General features: G+C 38.1%; 6 protein-coding genes across 9 annotated transcripts; 3 read left to right on the top strand and 3 right to left on the bottom strand.

Moving 5' to 3' along the window:
- Positions 1-1,540: 1,540 nt before the first annotated feature.
- LOC105958843 (uncharacterized) lies at positions 1,541-5,533 on the top strand. Its single transcript, XM_012982846.2, has 2 exons — positions 1,541-1,927; positions 2,003-5,533. Exons 1-2 carry the CDS (start codon positions 1,702-1,704, stop codon positions 2,968-2,970), a joined length of 1,194 nt encoding a protein of 397 aa, XP_012838300.2. The 5' UTR covers positions 1,541-1,701; the 3' UTR covers positions 2,971-5,533.
- Positions 5,534-6,866: 1,333 nt separating this feature from the next.
- LOC148765436 (uncharacterized) lies at positions 6,867-9,284 on the top strand. Its single transcript, XM_088813062.1, has 2 exons — positions 6,867-8,506; positions 8,694-9,284. The coding sequence occupies exon 1, from the start codon at positions 7,004-7,006 to the stop codon at positions 8,372-8,374; it is 1,371 nt and encodes a 456-aa protein (XP_088669188.1). The 5' UTR covers positions 6,867-7,003; the 3' UTR covers positions 8,375-8,506; positions 8,694-9,284.
- Positions 8,496-10,955, bottom strand: LOC105958678 (serine carboxypeptidase 1). Its single transcript, XM_088813063.1, has 8 exons — positions 10,440-10,955; positions 10,174-10,281; positions 9,825-10,108; positions 9,485-9,736; positions 9,286-9,392; positions 9,118-9,204; positions 8,912-9,017; positions 8,496-8,833 (listed from the first exon to the last, which is right to left on the bottom strand). The coding sequence occupies exons 1-8, from the start codon at positions 10,807-10,809 to the stop codon at positions 8,690-8,692; spliced, it is 1,458 nt and encodes a 485-aa protein (XP_088669189.1). The 5' UTR covers positions 10,810-10,955; the 3' UTR covers positions 8,496-8,689.
- A 112-nt stretch (positions 10,956-11,067) lies between these two features.
- Positions 11,068-14,957, bottom strand: LOC105958997 (cyclin-dependent kinase C-2). 2 transcript variants are annotated; one of them, XM_012983008.2, is made up of 12 exons: positions 14,167-14,957; positions 13,750-13,831; positions 13,531-13,621; positions 13,408-13,437; positions 13,106-13,215; positions 12,908-12,980; positions 12,702-12,822; positions 12,487-12,604; positions 12,246-12,385; positions 12,095-12,152; positions 11,920-11,990; positions 11,068-11,832 (listed from the first exon to the last, which is right to left on the bottom strand). In XM_012983008.2, exons 1-12 carry the CDS (start codon positions 14,274-14,276, stop codon positions 11,337-11,339), a joined length of 1,500 nt encoding a protein of 499 aa, XP_012838462.2. In that variant the 5' UTR covers positions 14,277-14,957; the 3' UTR covers positions 11,068-11,336. The 2 variants fall into 2 exon arrangements, with proteins under 2 accessions (XP_012838462.2, XP_012838463.2); XM_012983009.2 differs by having other exon boundaries at positions 13,531-13,667; positions 14,167-14,731.
- Positions 14,958-15,618: 661 nt separating this feature from the next.
- Positions 15,619-17,010, top strand: LOC105958999 (molybdopterin biosynthesis MoaE family protein). Of its 3 annotated transcripts, none has more exons than XM_012983012.2 (2): positions 15,619-15,790; positions 16,278-17,010. In XM_012983012.2, the coding sequence occupies exon 2, from the start codon at positions 16,358-16,360 to the stop codon at positions 16,877-16,879; it is 522 nt and encodes a 173-aa protein (XP_012838466.2). In that variant the 5' UTR covers positions 15,619-15,790; positions 16,278-16,357; the 3' UTR covers positions 16,880-17,010. The 3 variants fall into 3 exon arrangements, with proteins under 3 accessions (XP_012838466.2, XP_012838467.2, XP_088669381.1); XM_012983013.2 differs by having other exon boundaries at positions 15,621-15,790; positions 16,320-17,010; XM_088813255.1 differs by having other exon boundaries at positions 15,712-15,790; positions 16,283-17,010.
- On the bottom strand, positions 16,982-19,925 carry LOC105958998 (G2/mitotic-specific cyclin S13-7). The gene is made up of 9 exons (XM_012983011.2): positions 19,486-19,925; positions 18,971-19,106; positions 18,833-18,893; positions 18,532-18,741; positions 18,316-18,441; positions 17,956-18,204; positions 17,693-17,854; positions 17,409-17,590; positions 16,982-17,307 (listed from the first exon to the last, which is right to left on the bottom strand). Exons 1-9 carry the CDS (start codon positions 19,523-19,525, stop codon positions 17,169-17,171), a joined length of 1,305 nt encoding a protein of 434 aa, XP_012838465.2. The 5' UTR covers positions 19,526-19,925; the 3' UTR covers positions 16,982-17,168.
- Between the last annotated feature and the right edge of the window lie 113 nt (positions 19,926-20,038).

The following is a 20,038-nucleotide window of genomic DNA, read 5'->3' as shown; positions in this document are numbered from 1 at the left end:
CCCACCCTATCTCGAATTCCTGGCTCCGCCACTGGATGTACGTCGAGAAGTTTGTCGAGTTGAAAGCTTTTATGGCTCAAATGAAATATGAGAGACTGATCACGGAGAAGTATTTTGTCGCGAGAGTTTCATTGAACGGTTTGATCGATTAATTAGTAGTTGATCGATTAGGAAGGGTTACGATTTCGGTTCCAGATTATTAGATGTATAAGCTTGTCTGAGTTGGTTATCGATAACGGGCCGAAAAAGTGCGCCTAGAAGTAGGAAAAACACCGTGATTATAAGGGTACCGTTTAAAAAAAGAAGTCACGACTAAGAAAGGCTCGAGAAGGGAATGCGTCGCTCGACAGTTACTAGAAACGGTTAAGACTTAAGTTGTATTGCGTACTAGTTACTAGTTTTTTTTTTGAGTAAATTCAAGTCCATTACAAGGGGAAGTAGGGGAGGGGGGGGGGACTCGAACCCTAGACCGGTACCCTATTGGTAAAGGCTAGGTACCAACTCTCCTAATGAGGGTTGGTTACTAGTTACTAGTTACTACTATATAAATACAACCTTGTTTGTTTACTAAAATAAGATTAGCCAAGCTAAAATTAAACAATCAAACCAATCAATGAGTAATCTTATGAAAAATACAAGATAGACCATGATATATAATATTTCGGAGTTGATTCGAAAAATTATTAAGTTTACAAAACATGAAACAAAATCCAATTATTTAATTTTATAATGACGACTAATGTCCCAACCAAATTAGGTCGACGAGTATTAAGGTGCATGGTTTTTACAAAAGCTTTTGGAAATAACTCATGAGTTTTTCTTTGCTCATAATTTGTTTTTACGTGGTTTTAACTTCTCTTAAAATAAGTTGTTTTAAACTATTTTTTAAAAGCACCCTTAGATCTACCTTTTCTATTAAAGTTCATTTTTTAAAATATTTTCATTCACTTAATACCTACTTAGCTCACAAACACGAACTTCTGCTAGAATAAACTTTTGTAAAGACCACCTAAGAGTGAGAAAAAGCAGTTGGGCGATCTGATTAGTTTAGTTTCAAAAAGGAGATTAACCAATTATTAAATGGTTTTATTTATTATTATTAACTAAATAATAGTTCTTTATTAGATATTTGGTATTTTCAATAACTTGGCAGGTCGAGTCGCAAATATTATGACATCATGCCTTATAAACATATTTTTGTATTGAATAATTAATCAAAATCCAATAATATAATTAGTTCCATTAAATTATTTAATTTTATCTTGACTAAAATAATATGACATCATAACATATTATTAATATATTTGATTATGGGAAATCTGGTTTCACGTAATTCAACTTGCCAGTAGATACTATATAATAATAATGAAATGTTTATATATTTTTGTGAATAATTTAATTTAAAAGAATATTCCAATCAAGGGATTCTTAATTAAATAATTCCATATATTCGGTATTGATTGGTCCAAACCCAAATGAACTAGGGCAAGTGGCCCAATAGCTCCATTAAGGCTCCACCACTTCACTCCCACCGCCCCGCGCGAGTGGGCGAGTGGGGCTTTTTCTTGCCGAGAAAGCAATTACACAACTTCTTCATTTCAGTTTTCTGCTTCCGTTCTTAGGGTTTACCATTGTTAAATCACCATCAACAATTTTTTAGCTTCGATTGCAGTGTTTCTTCGTGCAGTTCAGATTCAATCGATGGCTAAAATCACTGCGCGGGTGGAAGCGGGTGAAAGGCGCGTGACGCAACTCCATCAATTGCACCAGGAGCTCAAGGCAGATCAAATGGAACTGCGGGAGACTGTGAAGAAGGAAACGTCAGAGATTGGCCAGAAACTGGAGCAACTTTTCCGAAAATTGGAAGTTAACGGACGGAGGAGTAACCCTAGCAGCAGCCATGGCGGTGAGGGTTCATCGCACATAGGTAATTCGAATTCAATTCCGATTAAAAAACCTAATGAAATTTCCCCTAATTCGAACGATCGTGGAATTGTGCTAGAATTCCCTAGGTTTAATGGTCAGAATCCGGTGAATTGGATCGGAAAATGCCGTCGGTACTTTTCGTTGTGCCGTACGCCTGAAAATGAGAAGGTTCTTCTGGCTTCCATGCACATGGAAGGTAAAGCTGAGTTTTTTTACCTGAACTATGTTGAGGGAAGGGGTGATATTGGATGGAAGAGGTTTTCGGAGATGGTGCCGGAGCGCTTTGGCGATCGGCGTGGCGATAACGTATATACCGCTTTGCATAAGCTGCGGCAGGAAGGTTCCGTGGAGATGTATGTCGAGCAGTTCGAAGAGTTGAAAGCTTGTTTGCCGCTGCGGGAGAGTACAACGCCCATGGACGAGTACTATTTCGTCGAGTGTTTCTTGAACGGTTTGAAGGAAGAGATCAGGGATGTACTTCAAAGTTTCCATCCCACTACACTCACTTGGGCTATCAATCTCGCCAAATATCGAGAAAATGATTTAGAACAGATGGTCGATGAATCGGATGAGGAAGAGGAAGTGGAAGTTCAAGAAAGATCTGATGAGCTGGCAGAGGATTCCAAGGCATTGTTCTTGTCCGTGGCTGTAGCCAACGAGCCAAACCCCAATGTAGTGAAGGGGTGGGTGAAAAAGGACTCGATTTCCATCATATTGGTCTCGGCTAGCACTCACAGTTTTCTGGACCCACAGGCTGCAAAAAGACTCGGGTGTAAAATCGAGCAGACGAAACGCTTTCCGGTCACATTTGCAGGTGGGAGTGAGATCGAGTGCAACTCTAAATGTTCGGGGTTCGAGTGGGAGATGGGGTTCGCCAAATTTAGTGCTGACGTGAGAATTATGAAACTCGACTGGTACGGGTGTGACTTGGTGCTTGGAGTGGATTTCTTTAAGAGAATGGCATCGATCGTATTCTGGAAGCGAACTATTACTATTACACATGAAGGAAAAGAAGTTGTGCTGAAAACAAGAGGATCAAGGTAAGCAGGATTGTTGCTTAGTAGTTGACCCGGTAACTATTAGGATTTCGGTTATGTTATAAGTAGGAGTATTATCGATCAGTAGTTGACTAGGGTAACTGTTTGGTTAGTTTGTTTCGTTTCCTCAAAATTTCGTTCTCCTTTTTCGGGCGTAAATCAGTTGTAAGGAGCGTCTACGAACTGAGAACTTTGCAGTAGTATGAATGTGTTATCTGCATTGTAATGAACTGATTCGGTATATTTGCATTGCCTTTCAACCCGATTATCATACTTTCTGATAGAGGAGAGGCGCATATTGAAGCCCTCGGTTTATATTTATTTGCTTATAGTTATTAGTGTTGATGTTACTTGCCTGTAGAGCCACCATGCTCAGGCCATTAAATCAATCTGCAGAAATTATCAAGAAAGGTCCATATAGTGAGATCGGATCGATCGATATCGATATTAATTTGCCTATAGACAACCTAAGTCGTCGGCTTTACATGGAGATCGTATTCGACATATGCATCTACGCTATCGATAAAAATAATCAAATTTATGTTTAAGGTTGTTACGAGCTCGAGCCTACTCGGACAATTTTGGTGATTTTCGAGTTCATTAAAATTTTATTTTTGAGCTCGAGCTCGTGATATTATAACCAATTAATAATGAGCTAAAACTTTTGTCGATAAACGCAGGTCTAGAACTCGTACCCAAACATACGCCATGATATTATATATTTTCCGAATGGTTTAATAAAAAAAAAAATGTTCCAACAAGGCTTTTAAAATAATAATTTCATATATTTAATTATTGATGGGCCCAAAGCATAATCCAACAATTTTGTTAAGGCCCCACCACTTAGCTCCAAACCCTAATAAATAGCGCGAGTAGTTTTCATTCTTAGGGTTTGATATTGTTAAATCATCATCATTTTTTGTTTGATCAGAGCAATTTCTCAGCTTCGATTTTTGGCCTCAGAGAGAAGTTAGTTCAGATTTAATCGATGTCAAAAATCAATGCGCGAGTGGAAGAGGTGGAAAAGCTCCATCAATGGTTACAGGAGCTTAATGCAGATTGCATGGAACTACGGGCGTTAGAGATTAGCCAGAAACAGGAGCAAATTCTCCGAAAATCGGAAGTTATTGAAAGGAGTAACCCTAGCAGCAGCCATGGCCGCGAGGGTTCAGCGCGCGTGGGCACTATATCTGTAAAGAACGAACCAGGTAATTCGAATTCAATTCCGATTCAAAAACCTACTGAAATTTCCCCCAATTTGAGCGAACGGCGACGTATGATGGAATTCCCTAGGTTTAATGGTGAGAACCCTAGGGGTTGGTTCAGAAAATGCCGTAATTACTTTCTGTTTTGCCCTACTCCTGAAAATGAGAAGGTTCTTCTAGCTTCCATGTACATGGAAGGTAAGGCCGAGTTTTTCTATATGGATTATGTTGAGGGGAAGGAGCGTATTGGATGGGAGAGGTTTTCGGAGATGGTGTTCGAGCGCTTTGGCGATCCGCGTGGTGAAAATGTCGATGTAGCGTTTCATAACCTACAGCAGGAAGGTTCTGTTGAAGCGTATATCGAGAAATTTGAGAAGTTGAAAGCTTTTATTATGTTGCAGGAGAATACGAAAATTGCAGAGGAGTATTTCGTAGCGTGTTTCTTGAACGGTTTGAAGGAAGAGGTGAGGGATGTTGTTCAGAATATCCGTCCGGCTACACTTACTCGGGCTATCCAATTAGCCAAACTGCAAGAAATGGGGGTTGCACATTTGGGCAAGAAGTTGTTTGAGGAAGCAATGAACCAGAGGAAGAAAGAAGGGCTGTGTTTCAACTGTGACGAGCCCGATAGTTACGGGCACGAGTGCAAGAAATCGTACGAGGAAGAGGAAGTTGAAGAAAGTTCTAGTGAGCCGGAAGAAGATTCCAGAGCATCATTCCATTCTGTTGCTGTTGCCAACACTCCAAACCCCAGTTTGATAAAAGGGTGGGTGAAAAAGGACTCGATTTCCCTCATATTGGTTTCGGGCAGCTCACACAGTTTTCTGGACCCACAGGCTGCAAAAAGACTAGGGTGTAAACTCGAGCAGACCAAACCCTTTTCCGTCTCGTTTTTATTTGGGAGTGGGACGGAGTGCAACTCTAAATGTTCTGGATTCAAGTGGAAGATGGGAGGCGTCGAATTTTCTGCCGACGTGAGAATTATGGAACTCGGATGGTATGGTTGCGACTTGGTGCTCGGAAGGGATTTCCTTAATGGAGTGGGAGACATCGAAATTAGGGATGATAGTATTACTATTACACCTCAAGGAAAAAAAGTTGTGCTGCCGACGGGATCCGGTTAGTAGTTGATTACGGACGGTTTACTTACTACGAGTAGGGGAGTATTATCGGTGACGAAAAAACAGAGTTGATGTCTATAAGCTTTTTTTCTGGTTAGTTTTCGTTTTTGCAATTTCACTTCCGTTTTTTATTTCCGTGTGCAAAATCGATTGTAATGATTCAGACCTTAAATCGATTGTAACGAGTGGATATCTTGGAACTTACATCTTTGAAGTAGCATGAATCTATTAATCTGCATTGAAATCAACTGTTTTTATATTACCTGATAAAGTCGAGTCGACGACCATGTATCGTATCGTATCGAATATAAACCTGAAATGTGGAAGGTGGTATAACTTGCGGGGGCTTGCAGAACCATTGGTCTCTATTTTTTTCGAAAAGGATTAACCGATTATTAATTGGTTTATTTATTTATTTATTATGGAAAATCGACTTTGATATGGTTTAATATATGAATATGGAAAATCTGGTTTCAACAAATTTTAGGAAAAAATGTGTACTATAGTGCACGATTTTTTGTGATTTTGCTCGACTGTTCAAAATTTGTGAAACAATTTTTAAATAAATATTTTTTTCTTTACTATATATGGATAATCTTCTATACTATATATTTGAGTGTTATAAAATACTAAAAGAAATTCTTAAAAATTTCGGTGACTTTTAGTAAAAATTGTGTGTTATATAGTATGCGATTTTCGGTATTTTGTTTGACTACAAAATATTGAAACAATTTCTGGGTGAACTGTTGCTTCACTATTTATGAATAAAATTCTTCGATACTATATATTTCCGTGTTAAAAACTATTAAAAAATGATTTGATCTTTTTCGACCATTTTTAGAAAATAAAAAAAATAATAAAACATGTACTATTTATTATACAGTGTACGATATTTTATGATTTTGCTTCACTATTCAAAACTTAGTGAAAATAATTTTTAGATAAACAATTTATTAATTACTTAAATGTTAAGTAATATACAATTTTTGTGATTTTGTATACTGTAATTTAAATGTTAAATAATATTAAAAAAATAATTGAGCATTTCAACATTTTTTTGCAAAAAACGTGTGCTCTAATGTACGATTTTTGTGATTTTGTTTCACGTTTCAAAATTTAGTGAAACAATTTTTAGATAAAAAAAAAAATAAAAATAAAAAGGGTAAATTATGACCACCCCCTAAGTAAGGTCAGATTACGAAAAAAAATTCTTCATGTTTGTGTATTTACAATCAACCCGATCAACTATGAATCTTCTTACACATCCAACCTTGTGATGTTAAATTTAGTGGAATCTTCTAGATAATATGAAATATTCTCAAGTTGGTACCCTTTTATCTTATTCGAGTTCCACATTTTGAAACAAGATTATCAAAAGATCGACGTGTAAGAAAATTCATAGTTTAGGGGCTGATTGTAATTACCCAAATAAGAGGGGTTATTTTGTAAATTGAAAAAGAAAAATCCCCTCATTTCAAATAGAGTGAGCTCAGCTCAGCAAGCGGCGAAAAAACGCTTCAGCTGTATTGTGTACTATATAAACAAGCGGCTTTTAAGATTATGGAAAAGCAGATTGGATGAATAAAGCTTTTTTTCTCTTTCTCTTCATTTTCCCCAATTTCAAGTACGAATTTAGGGCAGAGAGAGTTACAGACCTAGAATTAATCTTCGATTTTAGCTATCTCGCGGTAATTGGCCTCGATCAGAGCAATCGATGGCTATGGACAATGCGCGGCTGGAAGCGGTTGAACAGCAGTTATCATATCTCTGGCAATGGCACCGGGAGCTGATATCCGAGCTTCGTGCAGACCAGTTGGAGCTTCGAGCCACCGTGAAGAAGGAAATTTCAGAGATTAGCCAAAAACTCGACCAACTTCTCAGAAATTTTGAAGAAATTATGCAATTCGCAGGTAACCCTAACTCCATTCCAATTCGAAACCCTAATTGGAACGATCGAGGATCCGTGCTAGAAGAATTCCCTAGGTTTAGTGGCGAGAATCCGAGGAGCTGGATCAGAAAATGCCGTAAATACTTTCTGTTGAACACTATGGCTGAATCCGACAAGGTTTTTCTAGCTTCTATGCATATGGTAGACGAGGCTGAATTTTTTCATATGGACTATGTTGAGGGGAAGGAGCATATTGGATGGGAAAGGTTTTCGGAGATGGTGCTGGAGCGCTTCGGCGATCCGTGTGGTGAAAATATAGTTGGAGCCTTTAATAAGCTGCAGCAAGACGGTTCGTTGGGGATGTATGTTGACAAGTTCGAAGAGTTGAAAGCTTTTATGGTGCGGATGAATACTTCTCTCACGGAGGAGTACTTTGTCGACAGTTTTTTGAGCGGTTTGAAGGAAGAGATGAGGGATGTAGTTCGAATGCTCCATCCCACTACACTGACTCGGGCTATCCAATTAGCCAGACTACAAGAAATCTCATTACAACAACAGGTCAAAGGGAGTGAAACTGAAACCAGGGAGCCTTTTATCAAGAAGAAATTGTCTCGGGAAGAAACGAACCAGAGGAGGAAAAAAGGGCTGTGTTTTTACTGTGACGAACCTGATTTTAATGGGCATATGTGCAAGAAGTTGTTTGTCGTTAAGGCTAAGGAAAATGATGAAGTGGAAGTTCAAGAAAGATCCAATACCAAAGTATTTTTACATGCATTGGCTAACCGCAACAGTCCAAACACCATTAAACTGAAAGGCATGGTGAAAGAGGACTCGATTTTGATAATGGTGAGCACAAGGAGTAGTCACAGCTTTTTGGACCCATGGGCTGCGACAAGATTCGGGTATGTAATCGAGTACACTGATCCTTTGTTGGTCACAGTGGTAGACGGGCATGAAATTGAGTGCAATTCTAAATGTTCGGGATTCGAATGGAAGATGAGGGGCATCACATTTACTGCTGATATGAGCATTCTAAAACTAGGAGGGTGCGATGTGGTGCTTGGAGTCGACTTCTTGAGAAGAATGGGCAAAGTCAATTTTGACTTTGATCGGCCAAGTATTACTATTATACATGAAGGAAGAAAAGTGTTGATGCAAGGAAAACCCGGGGAACGATACCGATTGGTTGTTGACTAGGGATGGTTAGGATTTCAGTCGTAGTAATTACTATAAGTACGAGTATCAAGAATGAGGCGAAAGCGAATTAGATGTATAAACCTTGTCTGATTAGCTGGTTTCACTTCCTCTTTTTTCGGGTGTGAATCAATTGTAAGGATCCGGACCTTGAATTTTAGCTTCGTTTTAGCTATTACACTTGTAATCAGAACTCGATCGTAATAGAGGCTACAGAAAATCTTCATACATCCTAATAGTCTCTCATTACATCGAACTTCATCGCTCGTTTTCTTTAAACGGTTTATATCTTTATTTGGCAATTTATGACATCACTAATTAGGAAGATGGAGGGAGAATCCCTTGAAGGAAAGACGAAATTACGGAGAGTGCCCTTTGAGGCTGATAGCTAGGAACAAGATGCCCAGCTCCTCTCACTGTCACAAATGTCAATCCTTTGTATCCTTCTACATATCCTCCAACCTGTCATTCCAATTCATCCATGTCATTAAATTCTTATTTTTATTGAATAAAAATAAAAGATAAAAAGCTCATTTACACCTCATTGTCAAGGTACCACGGGCGCCAAGGAGTCTCGACTGGGAGCTTGAGGCTGTTAATCGCGTATCTTGTGGATGTTACCGGAACATTTATATCTATATCTCCACTGCAGCAAACAAGAATGTAATGAAGATCCAATGTTGTCAGTTTCCTTCTAGTTTATGTAGTAATTACACGACGATAAAGTGTTTCATCGTAATACATGCCTGTAGAGCCACACCCTCATGCCACTAGCCATGAGACTCTCGATCGTCGGCAAAACATTGATTTGTGCGTCTGTCCAGTTTAAAAATCTGCAGATATTTAAAAAAAAAATCAATATTGATATATCTATTTTTTTATTTTTTCTTTCGAAAAAATATTTGTTAACTTACTTGCAGCCAACCCAAGTTGTGGGCTTTACATGGAGAGCATTTTGAGCTTGAGCAGTATTCAAGTAGTATTCGACATACGTATCCGAGCATGGATCGAAGAAGTTAACCTAAGATCACATCAGTGAATAATGTATATAAAAAATGGAAACTAATTAAAGTTTGTGCATTTTGTAATGATGGTAAAAGGAAAAGGGCTTACAGAACCAGTGGAGCTATTTTTAAGCACAGGGTTTAGACAGATTGGTGCATAAATATTGTTTATTTCGATATTTCCGATCTCTCCGTTAGATTTGTCAACAAAAACCCGGCATTCATCAGATACCGTGTCGTTTTCGAAATTGCAAAATTTAAGGATGTCTAGGTGGGTCCCGTCCGAGTTCAACGCGTGTGTCCAAACATGATCGAAGTACCCTGGTAACATTATCGTGTCGTCTATCCATGCATTTCCTATCTGAAAGAATCCCATTACCAAAAATCATCATCGATAAAGTTAATTAGAAAGAAGAAAAAAAACCCGTAAATAAGATTGAATAACATACAGCAACTCCCTTGAGATTAATAACAGTTTGATTAGTACTGTTGTTTTTCTTGTTGTTGAGTAATATAGTGTTTGCTAGCTGAGGCGCGTAATGGCCGGCGTAACTCTCCCCCGTGATAAAGAAATCCTGTGTTTTGTACTGTGGGAATCTTTCGAGCCAGTTGACTAAAAAATTATACGCATCAACGGCGGTTCTTGAATCACCATTGCTGCCGTAATCGGAAGATGTGTTCGAGTAAGAGAAACCAACTCCAGCAGGTGACTCCAAGAATATCACATTTGCCACTATATCATACAAAATCAGTTATTTTATTATTTTTTGTTTAAAGTTTGAAGTTCGATATTCTCACCGTTGTTCCATGCATAATTATTTCGAAAGAGCGTTTTGCCGTCACTGTTGACTCTGAAAGGACCCAATTCCTCCATTGCTCCGAACCCGAAAGACGAACATCCAGGACCTATCAATTGTAATATTCGAAAAGTAATTAAATCTTTAAAATAAATAATAGGTTTTGGAGGGGGGTAATGGCACCCATGACCCTATGTTGCCTCCGTCACTGATTGAAAAATTTCATTATATGCAATGATTAAAGTGGAAAGATTTCGAAGGTTTTACCTCCATTGAGCCATAAAACGAGAGGGTTAGTGGAAGAATTAGTTGGAGACTCGACAAAATAATAGAACAGTGCTCTTCCGGCAGTTGGATCGACTGTGACGTAACCTGAATACTGATCAAAGTCCACATCATCGGGCTGACCTGGCAACTCTACGATTCTATCGGCTTGCATTAGTCCATCTTGCGGTGCAAGGAATACAGGAGAATATTCTCTTTCTGCATGCAATTGTGACCATGTATCTGAATCGGAAATTCGACTATTTGATCTTCTGGATTTTAGAAGCTTGTGTAAATAATTTGCCTGATTGGCATTACAGAGTGTTGAGAAAAGGAGCAGCAAATTCAACAGCTGTACAAGTTTATTATGCATTGTTTACACCTATCGATGGGGTGTTAACTACAGATAATTTGTATCTATAGATGCAAGAATATGGCTAGTCTTTTTTCTGGCATTGGTGATGTAAACAGCCAGCTCATTGGTCCTGTTATTTACATTAGAAAACTCAGTGAATGTTCGCAATTAGATAGTAGTGTAAATTAACTTAATCAGCTCGACAAATTCGACTCGTGGTTTACACCAAACCTGACTCGAGCTTGTTACACCCCGTACAATACTGGACAAAAAACAAAATCGAAAAACGGCCTTTATATCATTCACGAATATCTTAAGAGAGAAATAAGACACTATAAGTGACAGTACAAGGGGAAAATAACAACACCAGAGAGCAAAAACAATGCTGATCACACAACAAAGAATTAATAGAGAAGAAAATATTCCAATCCGACCCGAAATACATAAAATCTATCTCAACAATTATCTATAGTTAACAAATTCCGATACTCTCTTCATACAACCAACCTCCTCCACATCATAACAATACCTAAACAGATGCATCATTACTGCCAATATTGCTGGTTGCGATTTCCAGGCACCACATTCGAGCCACGTCCACCTCCAGAAGAGCCATATGGTGGACCGCCGTGCGGGTAATTAGGTCCACCTCGTGGACCCGCCCCCGGCAGGCCACTTGAACCATAGGGTGGGGCCCGCCCCTGCGGTGGATAAGGTCCACTGCCATAGCCCGCAGCAGCACCTTGACCGCGGTTAGGGTTATTGTAGCTTCCGGAAGGATTTCCAGCTGCAGCAGCAGCAGCTGGATATCTTCCAGGCCCACCTGAAGGCCCGCGTGGCTTGTTACCGTAGTGATGGCCTGCGGCTTGAGGCTGAGCTGGCGCATTCGGGCCGGGCCGCATCTGCTGAGCTGGCGGAACGCGAGAGTGCTGCTGCTGCTGGTGTTGTAGCTTCTGCCTTTTTGCGTTTTCGTCTAGCTGCCTCTGCTGCTGCCTTTTTTTCTTTGTCTGGAATTCGTGTGACGCTTCGTATTTGGGCAAACTGACATTTTTTTTTCGGTTTCGAACAAATATGAGGCAAGAATTATGAAGCCAGCAAAAAATAAAAACAAAAATAAAATAAAAAGACCTTTTGGGGTCGCAAGGTAATGGATCTGTCCAGAAATACTCGGCATCAAGAGCATCCTTTGCTGCTATTCTCTTCATTGATAAGAAATTAGAGGGAAAGACCAAACTGTTAGAAAAGGATAAAAGCAAATGAATATATTTCAAAAATAATAATAAGAAATGATAAAGAGAGTTACGTGAGATGGATCAAGAATCAGCATCCGATCAAGTAAATCCAGGGCATGGCGGTCGAAGCTAAAAAAAAAAAAAGATAATTCACGTCAGTTTCACTTTCACTGAGGCAGAACTTCAAAAAATAATGAATAACCATCGCATTCGATTCCTTACTGTCGGAAATGTTCTCTAAGACGCCTTTTCACCATCCTTGTCGGCTTGAAATTGTTATACCAAGGAAGCTTTGAGACTCCAGGCCAAATCTCCTCAGTAGCACTCCCACATATGTCGTAAATTTTATGTATTTGTTCCGCCTGCAAAAGAAAACAACAAAAATACATAGCATAATGTTTAGAAACACATAAAATAAAGATGTAACAATACTACATGTGCAGTAGATAAAATAAAGAAATACCTCATCTTTCCCGGGAAATATCGGTTTCCCATTAAGAAGTTCGGCAAAGATGCAACCAACCGACCACATATCAACAGCGGGGCCATACTTAGTGGTTCCCAGCAGCAACTCTGGCGGTCTACAAGATATAGCAGGTTACAAACCGCATGAGGTCATATATTTAAATTTAATTAGGCTTATATCATATTTGGTGTTAGATGCCCCATAAATCTTACCTATACCACAGAGTAATCACACGATTCGTAAGATTAGCATTGTGGTCACTTGAAAACGACCGAGCGAGACCGAAATCCGCAAGCTTCAGATTTCCTTCATTGTCTATCAGAAGATTAGAACCTGCCACACGAAATGCAAAAACCTAATTTTAGCCTCGTAAGTTGAAGACACCGTAAGTAAAAAAATACTTGTTTTAAACGCAGACCTTTAATATCACGGTGAAGCACTTGATTCACATGACAGTAGTGAAGCCCTGTCAAAAGCTGTCTCATGTAGCACTAAAAAGAAGAGAGAGAACGTGAAATCATTCATCTGATTGTCACTCTTCTTTTCCATCACAAGCATCTGATAAGTTAGCCAATAACTAAATATTTCTTCGATATTTTCACACTCGTTGCAATACCTTAATTTGTGGAACAGAGAATCTCATTCCAGGACGATCGGCGAGTCCGGTCAAATCATGGTCCATGTATTCGAAGACCATGTAAATTCCACCTCTGTACTTGTTACCATCTGAGAGACGAAAACAGAATGGATATGCGTAAGCTATATAAGCGTTTAACGATGTTGAAAAACCTTATTGAAGAGTTCTTATCAGATTGATCGAGTAAGGTTAACGGATACAGGTTATGCTATTTATTATTATGTGTAATCCATAACAAGAATTGCAAGTCATTCACAAAAAAACAAATAGTACACATTTACCTGGTGCCGGTTGCTCATCCTTCTCAGGACCTGGATAAAATTTACGAAATTCAGATGTAGGAATCTAAACACAATAAATAGGATAAAACTATGCATAAAACTAAACAAAGATCATGAGATTACCAGTAGATGTGACGATCTCTTTCAACTTGATTACGTTTTCATGGTGAAGCTTCTTTAATATTTTGATTTCCCTGATTGCCGTTATGGGGAACTGCAGGCACATAAATGGATTAAAACCAATAGCCATATGTAGAGATCTGTGTGTTGAAGCAACGACCATTAGTTTACAGTACACTAGTGTCAGTAACTATCGAAAGACCAAGTGCAGAAAAAGGATACCCCTTCTCTTTCATTGTCCATTCGTATCTTCTTCAAAGCAACAATTTCCCCAGTATCGATCTCTTTTGCCATATAAACTTGTCTGCAATTACAAAATTCCCCACTTAGGTGAAAAGGAAAACGAAAACTCAATCACATAGTTTAAATACACTTCATTCGCATTACACTCCGTCGAATCACGCAAACATGAAACAAATAGTCCACTTAATATGTCAAACAATTAAATTTCACAACAAATTTTTAACAAGACCAAAGTTTGCATACAAACTCTGTATTCAAAACCATAAGAAAGATGAGTACTTCAGTTCAGAAAAAAATGTTTCAATTCATCACAAGAGTTTCACATTTAGAGTAAATCTTGTGGGACACGCTGCTGCACGAATTGAAAAGAAAAATTTGAGAAAATAAAAAAAATACCCATAAGTTCCTTCACCAATCTGCTCCAATTTCTCGAAGCAATCGACGCTTCGAGAACCCCATGCCGGCAATTCGCTAACATTTAGCTGCTCAGGCGCGGCTATCGCCATTTTATATCTCTCCCCGCGAATCGATTTCTCGATTATTACTTGAAAATAAAAGATCGATTAGGGTTTAAATTACGATCGATTGATGTGATCAGCTCGTAATTGATCTGGGTAAACTCCAACTGTTACGATAAGAAACAGGAAAACAAAAAACAGAACTAGAATTAGGGCTCGACAGTGAGTTTTAGGGACGAAGGAAAAAAGGAAGGGTTTATTTGATGTCGATTTTTTTTCTAGCTCTGTGTTTTTCGGAGGCGGCGGAAAAAAAAGACACGTGATAGGAGATAATCAAAGAGAACTGAGGTAGTAGTGATGCAGTGGTTTCCGGCGGTGGAGTGTGGTGGCGCAACTGCGGAAGGCGGTGGTTTGTTGGCCGAGAAAGGGGCTCAATTGAACAAGGAAAGAATATCTTTTAACAACCAATAACAAGCTGAGAAAACAATAAACGGAAAAGAAATTACGATTTTTACAAGATTATTTGTCTCTTTGAATCTCAAATTATTTGTTAGTTTACAATGAATTATTAATTATATAATTTTCTATTTTAGTTTTTATCACTATTAATTAATTAATTGACAAATAATCATTCAAAAAGATATTTTAGTAATTTTATATGTTTTTTTTACTGCAACTGCAATAACTAAAACGACACATAAAATAGGACGGGAGGGAATACTATTTTTTTACGATTCAATTTTTTTTGCCTTTTATTTTAAAAGAAATAGTATATTTATTATTAAATAAAATTACCAAAAATTATCAAAATTATATTGAATAAATAATATACTTTAGTGGAAAAGTGCGAGTCCCATCCACCCTCAATTAAAAAATAATTTCATAAAATAAGATCTTTTTCAAAAAATTTACCAAACACTTTTTAACAGCTTATAAGCTCTTAAACATCTTATAAGATGTTTTTAGGAGCTTATAAACTTAGCCAAACAGCCTCTTAGTCCAACCTTACTTTTTGTTAATTATTCCACCCAAAATTTAAATTGATGTTAAAAAAAAAAAAATCTTAAAAAAGGTTTCTTCTTTTGTTCTTTTACCTATTTTCTGATTTTATCCTATTTATGCAAAAATAAGTCCTAAATTTTTTTTCGGTGTTGCACCCGAACCCCCAAAAAGTTAAGGATAAATTACAAAAACCCCATGAACTTAGGATAAATAACGAAAAAAAGCATCACCTATTTGTAATTACCAAAAACTTCCTCACCTATTCGTAATTATAAAAACCCCCTAATTCATATCTATAAATATGTGCTAAACACAAAACACACAATACATACAGCCCACTAAAAAGAGTGCAGCCTATTTTAAAGCCCATGAAGTAATGCATTATCATGTGCTGACGTCATCAATGCCAGAAAACAAACAAAAAATATATTAAATTTAAAAAAAAAAAAAAAAAAAAAAGGCAGAAGCATCTGACTAAATAAACTTAAAATTACTTGACAGCCGATTTCTCTCAGTCCAGATTCGTGGCTGGCTACTCTCTCTTTCATCTGGTTTTTTAGGTCAGTTTCTATTTCTCTTCAATGGCGCTCCATTTTTTTTTTTTTTTTTTTTAATTCAATTTTATTTGAGAATTAGTAGTTTCTTCTTATTATTGCCCTTCAGTTGTGCGTTTATTTAGTTTATTCAGTTGACAATTGCAGCGTTTTCGTTTATGGTTTACAATATCTCTCTGGATTAAGATTGGAATTTAATCACTTCTTTTTCTACTTTTCAGACAGTCGAAGAATTAACCTTTTCCTGTAATAAATATTAATTGCATTTTTGGGATTAATCATTTTCTCTGTGTGTGTGTGGCTGGTTTTTTTTAATTTGATTTTTTTTTTTTTTATGTTTGATGTTCAATCTTGATATTCAGTTCTGATTTGATGTGGGCTGTGCAAACATGCCAAGTACATATTAGAAAGATGAATCTGTTACCAATTTACCCTTTGTCTGAAGTTTCAGTTGTGTAGTTAGAGAGCAGTGATTTTTGTTTTTTTTTTTCAGTTCAGGTAGTAATATTTGACTTAATAGGGAAATCTATTGCAGCAATATTCGAACAAAGGCCCGATTTTTTATTTTCAATAATGGCGGGGGAGGAGGAGGAAAGGAATCTAATCGAGATACTGGAGGAGAATATTCCGATCGACATCACCAAATACATCAACTTCGTCCAGTCACCGCACTGTGGAGCAATATCCACCTTCGCAGGCACTACACGCGACACCTTCGAGGGCAAAACCGTCGTAGAACTAAGATACGAAGCTTATGTTCCAATGGCAATACGCTGCATCAAGTCGATCTGCACTTCCGCCAGGTCATCATGGAACCTCAGCTCGATTGCTGTGGCCCACCGACTGGGCCCCGTTCCTGTCGGAGAAATTAGCGTCTTTATCGCAACCTCGTCAGTTCATAGGGAAGATTCCTTGGATGCTTGCAAATTCATGATCGATGAGGTCAAGGCATCGGTTCCGATTTGGAAGAAGGAAGTCTATAGCAATGGAGAAGTTTGGAAAGAGAATTCCGAGTTTCTTGAGAGGAAAGACGAACTTTTCATTCCTAGCCATGGCCGAAAATGCTGCGGTAAAAAAGTTATGGTAATAGAATAAATTTATTCCCGATGTTTTATTTACACACACTGTTGAATGTCTTGTAATGGAAAGATAATCGTGTATTGTTTTGAATTGAAATCTCTGCCAGCAAAGTAATAAAAAAGAAACTGATATATTACTACTAAAAACTCGAGTCGAACAACAAAGTGATGTTGTCGCTCTTCTTACATAATGATTTTACTAGGAGTAAATCGACACGGAAAAAAACGAACAAATCGAAAGAGATCATGACAGCAAAATGATCACAAACTGAAAACAAGTACTTCTATTCTAAGTTCTAACAACTTCAGAGTGTAAGAAGAGCTTTTGCAGGTGGAAACAGAGCGACGGCATTTCTTTCAGGATTCGAGTATTTTCTGCAAACTGCCTTCAGCTTGTTTTCTGCTGCTCCTGAGTGGAAACTAACCAACAGCTTCGAACACTCCCTGAGATAATTAGTTCGTAAAAAAGTTCAATTAATATATAATATATTTTTTTTTGTTGGCATAAATCAAGAAACAGGGGTTTAATAATAAGATTTACTTACATCAATTGATCCTCGGAATATCCAGTGTGATGCTCGAGAGTGTCTGTCCAAGAAGGGCTCCTACGAAGAGTGCAACGAGCAGCGTATACTGCAGAAGCTGAAAGTTTCGAAGGGCTGTAGTTTACGATTGTCGAGTAATTCGTCAAACCAAGCTCAGCAAAGAAATACGTCATGTTTTCCATCTGCGCCGACAAAAAAATTTAACATTCGAAGTCGAAGTCAGCTTACTTGAAACTGAAGAAAATATAGATATTTTTTAATATGTAATAAAGATGTATATTTACCTCCTTATCAGCTGGAACAGAAGCTTTAATGTATCGAATCAGAAATACGTAAGGAGTCGGAACTGTTAAGTACCACTCGAGTTTTCCAAGAATTGCTTTCTCCATGAGAAGCACTTGCTCTCTTACATAAGCATTGTCGGATATGGCGATGAAATCGCTCACCTGGTTTATATAATAAAAAAGATCACAAATATCGAATTAGTTGTTTAAATTTTTATTACATGAATTAAAAAAAAGGAAGAAAACTAAAGAATTTCGACTACCTCGGGTGCCCAAATCTCCTCGTACTTGCAAGCAATGAGCATAGAGCTAAGCCCGACCAACTGAAGTTCCCTTCTCGGAACACTCTTGATCGAAAGAAATCGGTCAACTATGTTGACTGTTAGGTACAGACTTTCGGGCATCAGTTCGAATTTCTTGTGGACTTCGATTAACCAGTCAACTAAAATTGCTCTCATTTTGGAGTTGATTTCTGGCTGTGAATCAATGTAGTCATGAACTCTCCCATCTTCCTGATATTATTAAATTAAAAAATAAAACCCCGGAAAATGTTAGACGGAAAACAAAAAGGGCAATAAACGATAGAGGCTAGTAGTGAAAAAACCGAAGCACAACAAACGCACCTCTGTCAGCTTATAGAAATTGTACATGTCCTCAACATACTCCACTGCAGCCAATTCATTGTCTGCATCCGCCGAATCGATGTCCACCGTCGGATCCTTTGGCTTCTTGGTTAGTCCACAAGCAGCCTGGAAAAAAGACGAAAAAACCCAATTAGGTTCTTGAATGTTCTTGATATATTACATACATAGTATATATATGTACGAATGTATGTATACCTTGCTTCGAGCAGTTAGGGTGGCAGTGAGGGTTTTGCCGGACTTCTTTCTTCCACTCTTGTGCTTTCTTTCTTCTTCGCCGGTGCTAACGACAACCAACGCGTCGTTTTTCGGCTTAGCGACGAGAGATTCCTTCTTAGGTATCGGTTTGGCTTTTGGAGCAGCATTGTCTTTTCTCACCAAGTGGTTCACATTTTCTGCCAGTGGCTTCTGCACATATACAATTCACTAGTTAATAAATCAGTTATCGATCGTATATCATATCGAAAAAAAAATCGGCACCGTTCGAAAAAAATCTTGCCTTGCAGTAGTTCTTCTCTGCTGCTGCTTGGGCATTGGCCAATAGTTGAGCCCCAAAACTCCTGTAAAACGAATAATCATCGAATTAGCTTTCTCGATTTCACAAAAGTGTGTGTAAGGGTTTGGATAAACCTAGTACCTTGTAACAGGACGAGTGATCTGAATTTGGGGCTGTTTCCCTTCGACGGGTACGAGGTTTCCGATATCTCCAAGAACTCGCCGATTTCTACCTTCCACTTGCTGCTGCTGCACATTCTTCTGCTTCACTACTCCAACTAATAACAAATTGCCACAAAACAAAAAACTCTTGTTTATAAGATCTTGATCACCATACAGAAAAAAGTAAATCGAGAAACTTAATCAAATCTGCCAAATTATCAGCACATAATCGACATACAACCATGGTCTAATCAACTATCACGCAGCGAAACGGAACACGCAATCGAGCCCTCGAAAGATATTATTATCATCATAAATTCAGTAACTTAACATTTTTTTTTGCAATACAAAGATCCCACCAAGACACGTAAAAATAAGAAATTAAATAAATAAAAAACTCGTTTCTGGTCATCGTTGACATTCAATTCACAAAAGCCCCAATTGAATTCAAAAAAATACAAAAGTAAAAAAAATCCATGGGGTTTACTATACTACCTCTGGGTTGATGGTCGGGAACAAGAGCTCTGGAAGCCATATCTGAATTTCCTTCTTCTTCTTCTTCTTCAAAATTATCGTCTGTATAGCCACCAAAAACACCACCAATACTTGCCCAAAACGACGATAAAAACACCTTGAGACGGCCGTTGCGCGCCTCTCCTTCTTCAATGTGATCAGTCGCCACAATTCAAACAAACCAACGCGCCTCTTCTTTCCTTCCTTCTCAACCAAGATTCTCTCTCCTCTCTCTAGAATAATATTACTACTTCTCTCTGTGTTTTTTTTAATTCCGGAAAAAGAATGATGTGGAGAAGAGATTTTGGCTGGGAGTGGGGGAATATATATATATGGGTGGGGATTTGGGGAAGGAGGGGGGGGGCGCCTCTTGATAACAACGGTCATATTCTTTACTGGCTTTGAATGGGATCCGTTGGATTGGCGATGAGATTACACGGTTCGGATTGTGAAAGATTCTTCTATGTTTTACTAGCCGTTACAACCCGGAACACTGGAGCCTTCTATATTTTTTTTACCGTTATAAGATTTATTC

This window comes from Erythranthe guttata, chromosome 14 (assembly GCF_056151865.1).
Source record: "Erythranthe guttata isolate IM_541 chromosome 14, IM_541, whole genome shotgun sequence".
NCBI lineage: Eukaryota > Viridiplantae > Streptophyta > Magnoliopsida > Lamiales > Phrymaceae > Erythranthe > Erythranthe guttata.
This window is presented reverse-complemented; position numbering and strand designations above follow the sequence as displayed.

Coding starts and splice junctions, on each gene's coding strand:
- LOC105958843 (XM_012982846.2), top strand. CDS start 1,702: ATGGCTAAAATCACTGCGCGGGTGGAAGCGGGTGAAAGGCGCGTGACG. Junction 1,928..2,002: donor TGAGGGTTCATCGCACATAG/GTAATTCGAATT, acceptor GAATTGTGCTAG/AATTCCCTAGGTTTAATGGT.
- LOC148765436 (XM_088813062.1), top strand. CDS start 7,004: ATGGCTATGGACAATGCGCGGCTGGAAGCGGTTGAACAGCAGTTATCA.
- LOC105958678 (XM_088813063.1), bottom strand. CDS start 10,809: ATGCATAATAAACTTGTACAGCTGTTGAATTTGCTGCTCCTTTTCTCA. Junction 10,282..10,439: donor CGTTTTATGGCTCAATGGAG/GTAAAACCTTCG, acceptor TACAATTGATAG/GTCCTGGATGTTCGTCTTTC. Junction 10,109..10,173: donor TAATTATGCATGGAACAACG/GTGAGAATATCG, acceptor TGTATGATATAG/TGGCAAATGTGATATTCTTG.
- LOC105958997 (XM_012983008.2), bottom strand. CDS start 14,276: ATGGCGATAGCCGCGCCTGAGCAGCTAAATGTTAGCGAATTGCCGGCA. Junction 13,832..14,166: donor ATTGGTGAAGGAACTTATGG/GTATTTTTTTTA, acceptor TTGTAATTGCAG/ACAAGTTTATATGGCAAAAG. Junction 13,438..13,530: donor AGAGATCGTCACATCTACTG/GTAATCTCATGA, acceptor AATTTTATCCAG/GTCCTGAGAAGGATGAGCAA.
- LOC105958999 (XM_012983012.2), top strand. CDS start 16,358: ATGGCGGGGGAGGAGGAGGAAAGGAATCTAATCGAGATACTGGAGGAG.
- LOC105958998 (XM_012983011.2), bottom strand. CDS start 19,525: ATGGCTTCCAGAGCTCTTGTTCCCGACCATCAACCCAGAG. Junction 17,855..17,955: donor AGGAGATTTGGGCACCCGAG/GTAGTCGAAATT, acceptor TATATAAACCAG/GTGAGCGATTTCATCGCCAT. Junction 17,591..17,692: donor CTGTTCCAGCTGATAAGGAG/GTAAATATACAT, acceptor TTGTCGGCGCAG/ATGGAAAACATGACGTATTT.